The sequence below is a fragment of the Carassius carassius genome, chromosome 42 (genome assembly GCF_963082965.1).
Source record: "Carassius carassius chromosome 42, fCarCar2.1, whole genome shotgun sequence".
Classification (NCBI taxonomy): Eukaryota; Metazoa; Chordata; class Actinopteri; order Cypriniformes; family Cyprinidae; genus Carassius; species Carassius carassius.
This window is the reverse complement of record NC_081796.1, coordinates 17338486-17354684: the sequence shown is the minus strand read 5'-3', so window position 1 is coordinate 17354684 and position 16199 is coordinate 17338486. Positions and strand designations below refer to the sequence as shown.

Below are 16199 nucleotides of genomic sequence, written 5' to 3'. Positions count from 1 at the left end.
CCCCTGTTTCTAGTGACGAAATACCAAAAGGATTTTCCAATGGGTTTTGGATTATTGCAGAAAATAAGCTCTGTGACCGACATTATCATCATGATAATCTTCACAAATTAACACAGCTTTGAATTGAACAGATATTATAGTTTTCTTTGTTGGTTAGCCAATAAAGTATTCATGTAAATTAAATGTTCCCTTTAGGTTAAGAGAATGTTCTCAGAATGTTCTTATTTGGTTCCCCCAAAAATATCCAAAAGGGAACCATATTGGAACATGAAGGAAACGTTCTGTGTTTGCTGGGTAGATGCCATGTTGAATTTAACGCTGTGGTGCTACAGCTACCCTGACTAGCGACTAGACTAGAATAGTTTGCAAGAGCGTGATTATAAATCTTTTTAGGCTGTAAGAGAGAACTAAAAGCGAACTATGAATAGATGAATTTACCTATTTGGCGTGATGTCATTTAAAGCAACTGTATGTAGTTTTGTCGTAAATATATCAATAAGGCAGTGACAGTGGCTAGCGGTATAAGTGCGTTTGTAGCTGTCATAAAGAAGTCCACCCTTTTCACTGAATATCGTAACCTCGCCTAAACATACTCCAGATGGTTGGCTTTTTGGAGTGATTTCGAAAAATGATATTTCAAGGTCAAAAACACTACCACCAACAACAAACATACATACATAGTTTCTTTATAGTCCACTGAAAGTCCCATTTAGCTTCTTGTTAGCAACCAGCTTTTTCAAGACAAGTAAAAGCTTTAAAACATTACAAGTGAGTTTTATTATTGATTTTTATTTTGTAGAATAAAACGTAAAAATATCTTGAGCTTGTGTTAATCACAGACCTTATTTCAGGCATTGACCCACCGACTTCAGAACAAGCAAACCAGAAATATAAAAAATACGTTATACCAGCAATGGTCTACTGAAACAGTTAACCTTGAGCCACATTCCAGTGTCTCCTATTACCTGGGCATGCTTGTCTACAGTGAATTGAGAGGGTTAATGCTTGATGCACAGCCGTTTGGTCATAAATGACCGAGGTATTATAACGGTGGCTTTTAATGGGTAGGCCTCTGACTAAAATACATCATATCTCCATCTGCTTTTGAAAAGAGCTTTGTAAAATTATGTTATCATGATTTGTGCCCGATCTCTGATGGATTTTCCACATGCAGATCGACGTTTGGCGATTGAATCTTTGATTTAAATAGACTTGTACATGATTGTGCTCTTTAATCCACTGTAAGAGCTTGGAAACGTAAAACTGAAGGGCAAAAAAGGGCTGGGATGGGAGTCTGTCTCCTATTCTGGTTTATTTTGAAGAGGAAAGAAGAGAAAAATCATGTCTGCTTTGGTGACTTGTGAGCAAACTTTCTACATTTACACTATGTAAATGTATTCTGTACTTTATTTAGTTGCTAGAATCAAAATCTTGAACAATCTGAGGGACAGTCGGGTGCATCAGTATGTGTAGTTTTAACTGTGAAATGCACTTTATTTTTTTTATGAATAAAGGCACAACAGATTACTTATCTGGAAAACAATATTCTAAGAATTATAATCAACATGCACTAATTAACATTGTAAGACATTGTGTTAACGTGTTGTATATTTTTCCAAGGTGTTGGTTGTAAACTTTTATTGCTTTGGTTAGTTTAATGAACAAAGAGATCTTGGTAATTTTGTATTAAAAAGAATGTGCTTTGCATTAAAAATATCCTTGCCTGGGTTTATTCGCATTCGCAGATCATTTGGCCGAGTGCCTCAAATCCACTGTTGCCATGGCGATTCCCAGTCTCAGCTGTACTGTTTCCATGGAGACAGGAGTCTCGGAATCAAAACTGTCCTGTTTCCATGACGAAGGCACTCAGGGCAGGAACAGAGAGTGTTTTAATGTGATTCGTCGGATTTGTATTGTGGCAACTGCCACACATGCACGCAGAAACCAGACATCACTGAGCGAACACATTTCAGGTAGTTTAATCAAATCCCTCAGGTCAGTCAGTTCACACAAATATAATTACTGACCGCAATGTTTCTCAACATACATAGAAACTTTCATGCAGAAACGTCTGACCTCAACATGCTTGTTTATCTGTAGTTTGAGTTGCTATTCACTACATACAGTATGTCCATGTAATTTATTAACGAGTGTTGCTTTAAAAAGCATTAGAAAAATGGAAAAAGCATTATACATGGTAACTGAGGGCAAACAATGGACTGTTTTAGTATTTCATAATACAGACGGCATATCACGCCTTTATTAAAATGCACACTGTACAAGATCATTGTGTGTATGGGAAATGCAATGCTAACATTCGCAGGTGAATTAGACAGTGAGTGTCTGTGTATTTTGTGCATTAGTATTGTTTTAGTCAGACCAGTCATTGTCCTCAAGCTCAGATTCGTCCTCAGAGTCACTGTATTCCACAGCGATGCGGCGAGACAAGATAGTTGCGACATCATTGCCAACCGGCTCACGTTTCGCCTGCTGCTCCTGCTGCTCTTGAACTTTTTTCAGCTGGATACCTGCAGTTCAAACAAGCATAAACACATTTAACAACTGATGTACGTGATGCAATCTGGGCATCTCCGGCAAATCAACAAAGTTTACGGAAATTTAACTTAATGCAAATGAGTGAATCAGTGGAGCTGAAGTATAGGAGGAGAAGTTAATGTTACAGGAAATGATTTCACAGCTCTATATGATTTGTTTCTGCCCCCATGCTGCGGAAAACAGAAATTGTCAGCAGTTTGATTCATGCATTGACTGTTCATCTAGTTCACAATGTGATGCATTATGCACTGCTGTAATTTATATAAAAACACCTCACTTCGTACCCATTCTTATAGCTGAGAGCAGGTCGCTGCGGGCATCGTTTGTGGGATGGGCCTCATTAGGCACAGGGGGTCGTTTGGGAGTGATGGATTGAGCTGCACCGGGGGGAGGGGGTGGGGCTACTGGTGGAGGAGGGACAGCCATTGGTCCAGAGGTAGGTGGAATGTGTGGGACATAGCCAGCAACTGCTCCCATTGGTCCTAGATGACCTGGAGGTGGGACCGGTCCCATGGGCGGCATAGCAAAAGCAGTTTGTGCTGATGGGATAACAGCTGGTGGTGGAGGCGGCGCTCCTGAATTCATGTAATCCACACTGTCAAGAGAAGAAGGAAATTAAATCATGCTTTTTCATGTCATGCAACATAAACTGATACGTTATAAACTCAAAATTAAAAGGTAAACTTGCATAGTAAAATCATGAATCCTTATCACAAACATGTTGACCATTAGGTGGCAGAATTAGCATGTGCAGGGATTTTCAAACTTTCTGATGCAGGGTGAACTAAAAGTAAAACTAAAATGAAAACCGTTAAAAACATTTTTGTTATGTGAAATATAATAAATGTCAACTGAAACAGTTGAAAATAATGAGAATAACATTACTCATTTTAATTTAGTTCAACTTCATGTACTAAAATAACCAAAAATGAAATCAAAATTAATTAAAAAAAAATGCATAGACATGAAAACATATAAAAACATTTAAAAACTAGTATATTTCATAATATAATTATTTACTTTCATTTCTATAATTGTTTTAATTTTTTATAATATTATTATTATATTACAGAGATGACATATTAACAAAATTAAATAACTGGCTTTTATATTTAAATGCTCAATATTTTATTTTATAAAATATTTACTGTTGAGAACATCTTTATTAAATTATATATAATATATTATCATTATTACAATTAGGTTAGATATATTTTGTAATGTAATATATGTGTGTAATATAATCTATCTATCTATCTATATCTATATATATATATATATCTATATATATCTATATCTATATATAATATATATATATATATATATATATATATATATATATATATATATATATATATATATATATATATATATACATACATACATACATACATACACACACACATGTATATAAATGTAATATACAAAAATAATTTATATTTATATATTTTAAAGATGTATTTGCAAAACTAATGCAACATTTTATAAATTGTATTTATTCATTTCTAAATCATTAGAAACTAATATAATGTAATGGTTATATTATCAAATTTGGGAAATAAAAAATAAATAAATAAATTAAATAAATAGCACACATTAATTTTGACAGCCATAAAAAATACATCTTGTAAAAAATTTCTCTCTCTCAAATTTTCTGTAGACCCCCTAGCTCCCCTGTGGTTTGAAACCCCCTGGTATAGACAAACAGTTTTCTATGACATATATCTCATGAAAAGGCAAATTAAATGATTAATCTAAATAAAAATGACAAACCTGTAGTCGACAGGTGGGAGGGTCACAGAGCCGTTAATGCTGTTTGATGCTGGTGGAGGGGGCGGAGCCTGGTGCGGACGACCCAGTGTGCCAGAACGGTACGCCATAGACCCTCCCCGGTAATCCTGGTCCATGGTCATTTGACTATGAGCTGACAGGGCCGCCATACTGGGTGGAGGCCCTGAGTAAGTGTGGGCATGACCAGCATGGTTGGCCATAGAGAGATAACCATGATCTGCATGATCTCCATGAAACCTGCATGAATTATGAATCAGATTAGATATAACTGAGTTCATATATCTGCACTCAAGTGCGTGTAATCTGTGTTACCTGTGCTCCGGGGACATGGTGCCCTCCGTAGAGCCTCCTCTGTGCACAGTGTGGGAATGTCGATGGTCAGGTCTCAGTTCTTTATCGAAGGCCATCATGTTCCATTCCTGCCTGCGGTTTCTCGCTTTACGCACCTTCTTCACCTCTCTCTGCAGTGTGCTGTCCACACATCGCCTCTGCTCCTGTCGCAAAGTATCAAGTCAGAAAGAGATGTTTAATTATCACATATGACCTCATGAATGACTATCATACTATGTATAATTAGGTTCAGCATAATGCTGCATAATGGGACGCAATCACAGCTAGTCAGAATATACTTGATATTTAATATACATTTATGTCGAGTGAGAAGTCTGATTAATTTTTCACCATACAGTAGAAGTAAGTTTGGGGTCAGTATTTATTTATTTATATTTTTCCTGACATGTTAGTGTTATATCTTTCACTTGGATGTGATAAGTTGCACAGAGTAAATACAGCTGGATAAAACAAAAACTGTGTCTGTCTTCATTTCCGCCTGCAAAGCAACAGAATGTGATTATTTTAAAGGGGGGTGATTCTTTTTTTTATACCCACTGTAAATATTGTTAAAGGAAGACACTCATGCTCAGCAAGGCTGCATTTGTTTAATCAAAAACAATTGTTGTGATATATTATTACAACTTAAATTAGTTTTCTATTTCTATATATACATATATACATTTTAAATGTCTTTACTGTCACTTTTAATAATTTTAATGCATCCTTGCTCTATAAAAGTATTAATTTCCTTTAAAGAAAGAAAGAACCTTCTGTCTTCTCTTCTCTTTCCTCTTGTCTTCTGTGTCCTGTAGCATCTTCTCCTTCCACAGGTCAAAGAAGTATGAGGGGTCAGTGTAGAACTTCAGGCCTTCTTTACCGTCATCTCTATGGCAGAAAATACAAATAAAAAATTCCAATAGATTATTATTATTATTAAAAGCTATTTTAAATACTTTTTCTCAATTAATCTCTCAATAAAACAAAGAAGGTGATTAAATGGACTCCAGATACATTTATGTAACCGTTCCCATTCAAAAAGCCGGTTGCAAGACTGCTTTTATGGACCTCTTCAGATGAGAAAATTATTTTTTAAAGCATTTTAATGTATTTTTCTGACTGGCTGCTTTTAGTGCTATTAATTGGCCAATAATCATTTATGCAAAATCACCAACAACTCTGTAAACCACATTCAGTTGAACAGACAGAAAAAGATGAGTCAGAGCGCAGCCACTGTCCCTTGAAACATTCCCTCCACACATTCTGCATTAGATCGGTTTAAATATTCATGAGTGGCCCACATTCTCTACCTTGAGAACTAGCGCTCACATGAACTACATCTGGCAGCTTTAAGTATTCATCACTGCTCTATATTCCTTAAAGAGACTTCAAAAGAAAAAACTTCCATATGTTCATCTATGTTCATGCACTAAATTAAGTTTTTTTTAATACATTTTTCTAATACCTATTATTTTGGGAAAGCATTAATATTTAATTTATTTTTGGTACACTCAATGGTATTTTATTACCGGTCTAATCTGACAAGGCAGTAAAAGAATAATGTATACGTTTTAGATTGAAGCAAGCTTAGGTTTTAGGGATTAAATGAATGCTGTATCAGAGCTGCTTTGCTTGCTCTTATTTTCTGATGACAGGAATAAACACAGCTGGCTATATATGATTACACAGACGGAGATAAGACCAATAATAATTTAATATACAAATATACAAATACTGAATGCCAAACATTTATATAACTATAATTCATAAAGATTGAATGAATAATCAAATGCATTATAATGTTGTTGTTGTTTGATAATAAATTTAAAAATTTAAAACAAAACAAAAGCGTTTGATTGCATGTTAAATATTTTGTATTATTTATTAAAAAACATATTTCCACAATATGAGAGATCTCAGGTTTTACTGTCCTTGTGGTGACATTTGGTTCCGCAAACTCTGACTCAAACATGTACACATACCTGTAGGGTGAGAGATTATTAAGAGGAGGTGGTTTATCACTCAAATTGTACATCTCCATCACGGGGTTTGGTATGCTGCTCTTGGACAGCTCCTGCTGGTCCTGTACCCTGGAGCTTTTAAAAGCCTTCCTCATGTTTATGTCCTGAAGAGAGACTGCACAGGGTGAAGCAGAGAGAGAGAGAGAGAGAGAGAGAGAGAGAGAGAGAGAGAGAGAGATTGATTACACCTGCTCTCCAGATTGTGTAAAGTAAACTCCAGTATTGATCTTTTAATTGAAAAAAGAGATGTGAGTGCATGCTTTTGTGTGGGTAATAGAGGAACGTAAAAGAGATGTGGGGTGCATGACATTTTTGCATTATTAATTTTTTGCTGATTTTCGTTATTGATCTCACACTGGAGCTATGTAACCTCAGAGATTTGTTTTTGGGACAAATTGAGACGCTGATGGTCACCGTGTATTGAGGAACGATTCTGAGCTCTTGTTTCCCAGAAACAGACTCACCCTCCTCGACTGTTGAGTCCAGCTGGGTGACCTTGACGGCAAGTCGATCAATCCGATCCTGCAGAGAGTTCACCCGCAAATAGAACATGTTTGCCTCATTGAAGAGCTCTCCGAATATGTCTTCAGCATGTTTACCTTTCAAATGAGAGGAGAATAAGACAATGTTTTCATTTGTGGGGAAAAAGGAATATATTTTATGCAATATGAATATCTTTCATAGATATTTTCTGCGTAAAATCTTTATTGACACTTTTTCACCTTGGTAAACAAGGACACAAACTTTCAATAAAACTTTATTAGGGGCAAAACTGTTTGTTGTGGTGGAGATGACATGACAACAGCATTACCACTGTAATTTGTGTAAATATGTACTTGAATAATTTCCACACAAAATATTAAACATTTTTCATTGTAAATTAGTATGGATTTGAAAATGTCATTTCTGACTGCAAAGCAACAAAATGTGATTATTTTAAAGGGGGATAATTATTTTCTATACCCACTGTATTAATTAACTTAAAATGATTCATCAACACTATAGATTACCTAGCTATATTAAAATATTTTTCACATACACAACATTCAGAAAATACAGGGTTTTAAGGACAGAAAATATAAATAAGCTATGTTTACATCTGCGGCTGTTCAAGAAAACATGCACTGTAAAAAAGAAAATAACCGGATAATGTCCTGGCAGAAAGTTACTAGTATCTTTTCCGTTTTTACAGATATTTCCTTCAACCCTTTGTGAAAAAAATCAGACTGAAAAATCAAGACAAAATTCCTTCATATTAATATTGTACATTGGGCCGTGTTTTTACCATATAATTTTTTCACCTCAACTGAAGCTATTAATAACTACGTGTAAAGCAAAAGCACACAGTAAAGTATTTACAGAAGGGAAGAGTGTCTGTTCCTTACAAGTTCCTGGCCTATGACCCAGTGTGCACACACACACACACACACCTACATATAAATTTACCACAGATAATGCACTTACACTCGTTTCCAGTACTATACCCACAAACACAAGAAAAGCATGTTTCCAGACATACACACGCTATTTTTGTCACACGCACAAATTGTCTACAGCTCTGCCTTTAAGTCCATTGGGCTGTCATTTATATTTAATCCACACAGCTGCTACTGAAAGGCAGAGGTGGAAAGTAACGAATTACATTTACTCGCGTTACTGTAATTGAGTAGCTTTTTTGTGTACTAATACTTTTTAAAGTAATTTTTTTAATCTGTAATTTTACTTTTACTTAAGTATATTTTGTTTGAAGTATTGTACTTCGCTACATTTTGAAACACATTAATTACTGAGTAAAAAAAAAAAAGAAAAAAAATCGCTCCCTGGAAACTACGTCAGTAAATAATGAGCAGGAGGGCAAACTTGCGCTAAAATCACAAGAAAGATGCAGACAGACAAAACAGGCGTTAGTGGTGCAGACACCGCTGAAAACGAAACCCCGTCATATTCTGCAGTTGAACTCGAAGGAAATGAAGTGAACCCCTGGTCATATGTATGCTCTATTATGCAGTGTAAGCTGTACTTGCCTAGGAAGACCAAACTAGCAGCTTATAAAATCTCGACAAAACATCAACCCTGCGCAAGAATGTAGAGGTAAGCTAAATAATTGCATCGTTGCATTGGTGGTTAAAATGAAGCTTTGACATTTTAGCAAGAGGTTTTGCACAAATTAGCCAAAAAGACAATGGTGAGGAGTGTGCTATTTTTGTTTTAATGATGTGCGCGCGCATTTATAGTGCGTTCTTTCACTGTGTGATTCAGTCTCCTAAAATGCATTTAGAATGATCACAAAATTGAAGATATAGGGGCAGAAAATTCACATATTTATATAATTTCATATATTAAATCAAAATCACTCAAAGAATGCCATCGTTTCCTCCAAAAATCATCATGAATATATACATACATATATATAACAGTTCAGTAAACAAGTTAATTAAGAGACTTGCGTTTTAGACACCATATTGCCTTTTTAGCTCTATTTCTACAACAGAAAATAATTCCAAACACAGCCACCAAAGCACAGTTTTGCGTCTCTGAGCAACGTGACAGTGTTTCGTTCCTGAATGAATCAACCGTTTAAATGAGTCGGTTCAGTCGCAATGACTCACTTATTAACAGTGACTTGCTGACACATACTGGCCATTTTAATTTCACATTTAAAGTATCTTTTGATTTTTTAAAATAATTAATTTCTTATCATTTCAAATGAGTATTCAACATTTTATGTCTTGTATATCAAAACATTATTCATGCATTGGTAACTGCAGGTTAAATGCATTCTTGTCCTGCACTAAACAGTGTAATACATCTAAATGCCACTTCCAATGAATCTTCTGCATTTCCTCTGCATTAAAAGATGAGTTTGTTGATACTGATTTGCCTGGTAACAGCCCAAATGTTTTATTATTCTAAATAACTGATTCCTTTAATTAAAAACAACTAGTTTGAGATTAATATACCTATACTCAGTTCCTGGAGGGCCATAGCCCTGCAGAGTTTAGTTCTAACCCTGCTCCAGCACACATATCATGTAGTTTTCAAATAAACCTAAATGATTAGATTAGCTGGATCAGGTGTGTTTAATTAGGGTTATATCTAAACTGTGCAGGACTGTGGCCCTCCAGGAACTGAGTTTGACACCCTTGGCCTGTCCCATTTTGACTCCCTCCAACTGTTAAAATGTAACTAAGTAATTTTTACTCTGAGTAAAGTTTAAATGAGCTACTTTTTACTTTTACTTGAGTAGATTTTTAGACTGGTACTTTTACCTGTACTTAAGTAAAATTTCATTAATGTAATGGTACTTTTACCTGAGTAGAATATTTTTGTACTCTTTCCACCTCTGCTGAAAGGCCCTCTCTTTCTACAGACATCCCCTAAACACCACTAGCAGAGGCACAGTAAAGACACTTGAGGAGATTTGAGGGGTCAGCTGGGGAGTTATGGAATAGAACAGGTGGATGGAAAAAACAACAGAGGACAGATGGATGGATGGATGGATGGATGGATGGGCAAATCAGTAGCTGGATATACAACGAGAGACTTTCCGATTCAGAAGACATGTTTTCGAGATAATGGTCTTATGTAATGTAGTCGGAGGGTCCCGTGAGTCAAGAGGAATTATTATTAAGGAGATTCTCTCATGCATTGTGAGCTGAAGATACCACTGGACCACTGAATTATAGAGAACACAGAATGGAAAGACAAACCAATTTTCTAAATGAATAAGAAATTGAAGTTTAAGAGCAATGTAATGATGTGTAAAAAAAAAAAAAACAATTCCCTTTTGTGGGAACAAACTGTTCACAAAGACATTAAATTACATATTTATGCTCTTCTAATATATAATATTATTTAAAAGTTTGGTGTGAGTAAGATTATTTTATTTTAATTCATTTTTATTTCACAAGAATGTGCTAAAAATGATGACAGTGTCAGTATAGTGACAATAAAGACTTTTATTTAGACTTTGTCATGCTGCAAAATATTTCTATTTCAAATACATGTTGTTCTTATGAACTTTCCAATAATCGAAGAATCTTGGAAACAATTGAATACACACAAAACATTGAGCAGAAGAATATTTTCAATGTTGATAATAGTAATAAATGGTTATTGAGCAGCAAATCAGCATATTAGAATGATTTCTGTAAGATCATGTGACACTGAAGACTGGTGTAACAGCTGCTACAATAATATTTCACATTTCACATTTCTGTATTTTTGATCAAATAAATGCAGCCTTTGTTGAGCACCTCCTTCAAAAACTTTTACAGACACCAGTATACTAGATGTATTACTAAAATATTTGGCAGAATAAGCCATGCTGGAAGCCACTTCCATTAAAAATTCTTATAAAGACACACCTTTCATATTAGTACAGCAAAAAGAAAAAAAACAATAACAAAACAGTCATTGCAACTCAACTTTAGTGGCTCAATGTTTAATTTTGTATTAGGATTAGTCCTTACTTATGCTAATTAGCTTCAATCAACAATCAATAGAAGCTAAAAGTCCCAAATTACATCCCAAAACAAAGTGACTGAGTAACTCACTGAGACTGCTGAGTTGGCGTATGATGGCAGAGAGTGTGTTGTTCATCACACACTCCAGCTCACTGCCGATGGCCTCCGGTAACACCCCGCGGCACAGGTGCCTGGGCTCAATGTTCCTCTTCACCAGCGGCATGACTGCTGCCCCTTATACAGCCACAGCGCACTTTACCTGCCCAGACAAAACACAAACACTGTATTTAAAAACACACACGTGCACAGACTAATGCTGATGTGGGAAGGCAAGGTCCATCCATCATGTTTACTCCATTTTCAACTGTATTTGGATGAAGCTCATATTATATAACAGACACCCACACATCGAGAGAAAGTGAATGTTCAAATGAAACTGGGACAGCCGGAGATCAGGAAAAGGGAACGGAGTTACTCAGATTTTGGTTAACCCTCTTACACTGTTCAAAACCCATACTGACCTCTGACTCTGAAATCACGTTCCTAACGTTCAGCACAAAGGAAGCTCAATCCGTTCCAACACAAACACAAACACAGACTATAACTCCCTTCACAAGCAGCCTAGTGCGGAAGGATTAGAAAGCATCAAGAAAAGAAGATACCGTCAAAGTAATCCTGTTCATCATCCGAGCTGCCCAGCTGTCAACAAGAGATGCAAGCTGATCATTTGCTTCAAGGAAACAGATGACATTCTCACTTCTAATCATTAGTCTACTGAATTCAAGGGTTTGCATGTTGATGTGTGACAATCAGGAAACACGTTAATATTCCTATATGCTTACATTTTAGTTTTTTATTAACAAAATCTACTATAAAAACTTTATTTTAATTGATTATAGGGATACATAATCTAGCTTTACAATTCCTAATTATTTGTTCTTATATTTAAAAGTATACTGAATTATTTTGAGTCAAAACTCAAAAATGATAATTTCAGAATTATATACACTAAATTTTATTTTCTTGAGCAACAATCAGCATATTAGAATGATTTCTAAAGGATCATGTGAGAATGACTGGAGTAATTCAACTTTTCCATCACAAGAATAATTAGCATTATAAAATAAATTAAAACATAAAACAGCAATTTGAAATTGTAGAAATATTTCACAATGTTACTGTTTTATCGCATTTTTCATCAAATAAATGCAGCCTTGATTATAAGAGACTTCTTTCAAAAAATTAAAAAACCTTTACAATCGACATTAAATAAAATACAATAGGAGTTTCTTTCTCTCACTGTATGTTTCATTCTTATTCATTATTTATTTTTATTATTAATTAATATTTCCCCCATATTTACCACATATTGGACATCTTTACATCATAACAAAAACGTAAAAAGTGTATTAAACAGAGCCAGAATAATAACAATACTAATAAAAAATATTTGATTTAGTGAATAAGCAATGTAAATATTGTCTTATGTGTATTTATTTATGTTAAATACATGATTTATGTTAAATAATATTATGTTGAATATAAGTTTATATACTGGTGTTAAATATTGCCTGACATGCAAAGCAGTCAAACCATATTTTATAATATTATCCGTATTATAACTGTTTGCTACTTTACATCTATGTATGACACAAATGTTGTGCAAAGATTCTCATCCCTCTCATAAGTAACCTAACTAAGCCATGTCATCTGGTTCAACTGGAAACCATGACAAAATGCTCCCATCTGTGAAAGAATAACCCCCACAGTGATTGGCCAACTGAGAGGCCATCTGCTGTGTGATTGGCTGGGGGGGGGGGGGTGAAAGTCAAAGATTATGGACAAGAACAAAGCGATGATGGGACAGCATCTCAGAGGTCATCTTATCTGCCTGTTTCCCTGCTTCCTGTTTTCCAGCTCCACACCCAACTCTCCGCTTCCTGTTCCTCTCTGTGTCACATCTCCAACTTCCTGTCGTCCCAAACAGCCAGAACAATGATGCAGTAGTGGTGTAAAGCAATTTAATTTGCACACAATCACAACACTTAAATAACTACTATGTAACCGCTTATTTCCTCTCAAATCATGCTTTTACAATCAAAACATAACTATGAATGCAACCTCTGTCTACTCCATGAAACCAGGCACACATGCAATCCACTGACTTTTCCACATTTTCTGATTTGCTGATTTTGTAGGAAGATCTGCAGGATTTCATAAAATGTGGTTTATATATGGTTAAATATGTGCTGAAAGGCAGCTAAAAGCATTATTAAATTTAATAAAAGCATTATTAAATTATTAAAATAAAACATTGAATAAATGTACATGCAACATTATGAATGACAGAATTACTTTCAAAAAATTTTTTTTTTTCATGATTATATGTTTAGAAATTATATATAAGTTGCAGCTGAAAGACAACTAAAAACATTATTAACTTGGCCAAAACATTTCATTGACGTAAACATTGTGAATGACATAATTCAGTAAAAGATGGATTCATATATGGGAAAACCTGAAATATGTAAAATGGATTTATAACGGGTAAAATATGTTAAAAGGCAGTTTAAAGCATTAATTAACTGGTCAAACAAATTTAACAAACACAATGCAACACTGAGAATAACAAAATTCTACAAATTTGTGGAATCACATAAAATACATGGTCACACATATATCTGAAAGGCAAATAAATGCATTACATTTAATAAATGTTCACGCAACACTGTGAATGATGGGTATTTAAATTCTATGCATGTTATAATTTACGTGGACCTGCACATAACACACTGAGAAACTGAACAACAGTTGTGTAACACATTTAAAAAGACCTGTTGTTTTTTGCCATTTACCATAGTAACATCATGCAAGTGGTCACAAAGTCCATTGTTCTTACACACCGCCTGCCAAACCTGTTCACTTCCCATTTAAAACTGAAAACCATCAAAAAACTAGCTCAAGCTACCACCTAATGAAACCTGAACTTCACCGCAAATGTGCCATGATCAGGCCTCACACATGCACTCAGACACTGCTGTTGTTGTAATCTAATGAGGTACATGTCTGTGAGTGTTGTAATGTGTTCATTAAGCGCACCATCTCTCTGTGGCATTGTAATTCTGCGGGGCACGGCAGTATGGACACAACCCACACTAATTACATAGTGCATTGAATTAAGACCACGCCAGGGGGTTGGGGGGGGGGGGGGCAGAGACACAGAGGAGACAAAGAAACGGGAATGTGAGTATGAGTGGCACGAAAAGCAGCTTGTAAGATAGTTAGACAAGAAAGTGAACTATTTCGGCTGAGAAGAACAGAAAATTTACTGAAGAGCAATCCAGAAAGAAGAGTAAATGTGAGGGGGGGAAAGTATGAGAGGGAGAAATGATGGGGGAGAGCGAGTGGCAGGGGAACCTCAGGGAAGCCACTCTGAAAGGTTCCCGGGACAATAGCCCTCCGTTCACACAGCAACAGAGGAGCTCTCCCATGCATGTTCTGTTCCCTCCCCCAAACCCGTTACCCCCACCAACCCCACCCCTCGGTCTTCTTCACATAAAAGAAGCACTCCTGGCTCTCTCTCCTTTTCTGTGGCCTTCTTGTTCCATAAGTCTATGCCTACTGCAAAAACCACACACATGAAGAACACTTCAGACAGACAAAATACAACCTACCACCCATCTTCAAAAAAAATGGTAAAGAGAGTGTATAACCGGAAGCAGACACTTTGAGATGCTGGAATAACATGTAAACATACACAATAATTCGGGTGCATCCCAGCTGTTTACAGCTCCTTCAGTGCTGCTTGTCAGGCTTTGAAGTCCATCAGACCCATCCCGTGACCACAGGAGGCCACATCCTGTCCAAACTAACGAGGCAGACACGCATTCACTTCCTAAACGCCCTTTGAAACGCAGAAAAAACAGGATGGCAACGCATTAGCTATTCCTAACTGAAGTAACGTTACAGCGCATCTCTGCGCGTGAGACTATTAATATTTCAATACGGATCACGTCATACATGATGAAGGCTTGTGAGATTTCTGCAAGCCCGTGCGTAAGCGTGGAATTATCATAAAGACAATATATGCATATATTGTTTATAGACTACACTTTCGGGATGAATTCATTAAGTTCTCGGGTTTGTTAATTACTAAACAGTTACAATGTAAAGTTACGGAATTCTGTTGTGTATTATTTTCTTTGATTACAGTTTACTAAAAGAGCTCTTTCGGTCTTAACTGATTGAAAATATTGAAACTTTTTTTGAGGGCGTATTGTATTATAAGGCACGCAACGCTTGTCACTGTAACAATACTAACATTATTGTTAATATAACAGAATAGAGAAAAATAAAACATCAACAATTATAAAATCGACATAATCTCGCTATTAATTACAAATAAATAAACAAGAATCAAAATAAACATCCCACTAGAAACCCAAACCTCATGTTCCATTTATTATCAAAAGCGCAAAAAAACAGCAAATATAACAAAAATAACTACATTAGCGAAAATAAGTAAATCTTTGATGCTTACCAAAAGTGAATTTTGCTGAAAATTATATTCGCTCACATGTCCAGGCTTTCAGCGGTCCGGATCGCCATCCTGTGTCTCCATCGGTCCATCTGACCATTCCAAACAATCCGCTTGGGGCGGGGCTTATTGGGTTTTTCGCACCAATCAGCATTTAGAGTAGGAATTTAACGCGCTGCCATTTGTCACAATCAGCCTATCAGATGAGTGGCTGAGGATGATTGACAGAGATTTCCCGTTAATATATAAATTCCAGTTCACGACAGGGCGGCTATGTGAGGGCGGGCTTTATTTGGGTATTTTAGCTGGGTTTTAAACACACAACAACCAAAATAGTTAATAAAAGTTAGTTTGCTTCTCATAAAAGCAAAGATAGAATTGAAGAGACCCTAAACAGGAGGGTATAAAATGGGGCATGGGACAGCAAATGGTCACTGTCCATGGGTGGTGATTTAAAATGTTGATTGTAATCAAAACTGGGACACTATGTCAGACATT

The 16199-nt window shown here is 35.8% G+C and overlaps 1 protein-coding gene across 2 annotated transcripts; it reads right to left on the bottom strand.

Moving 5' to 3' along the window:
* Nucleotides 1-2250: 2250 nt before the first annotated feature.
* Nucleotides 2251-15825, bottom strand: LOC132124033 (actin-binding protein WASF3-like). Of its 2 annotated transcripts, none has more exons than XM_059534766.1 (9): nt 15705-15825; nt 11255-11423; nt 7163-7297; nt 6660-6813; nt 5448-5565; nt 4660-4841; nt 4330-4584; nt 2841-3151; nt 2251-2528 (listed from the first exon to the last, which is right to left on the bottom strand). In XM_059534766.1, the coding sequence occupies exons 2-9, from the start codon at nt 11385-11387 to the stop codon at nt 2371-2373; spliced, it is 1446 nt and encodes a 481-aa protein (XP_059390749.1). In that variant the 5' UTR covers nt 11388-11423; nt 15705-15825; the 3' UTR covers nt 2251-2370. The 2 variants fall into 2 exon arrangements, with proteins under 2 accessions (XP_059390749.1, XP_059390750.1); XM_059534767.1 differs by having other exon boundaries at nt 11255-11419; nt 15705-15811.
* Between the last annotated feature and the right edge of the window lie 374 nt (nt 15826-16199).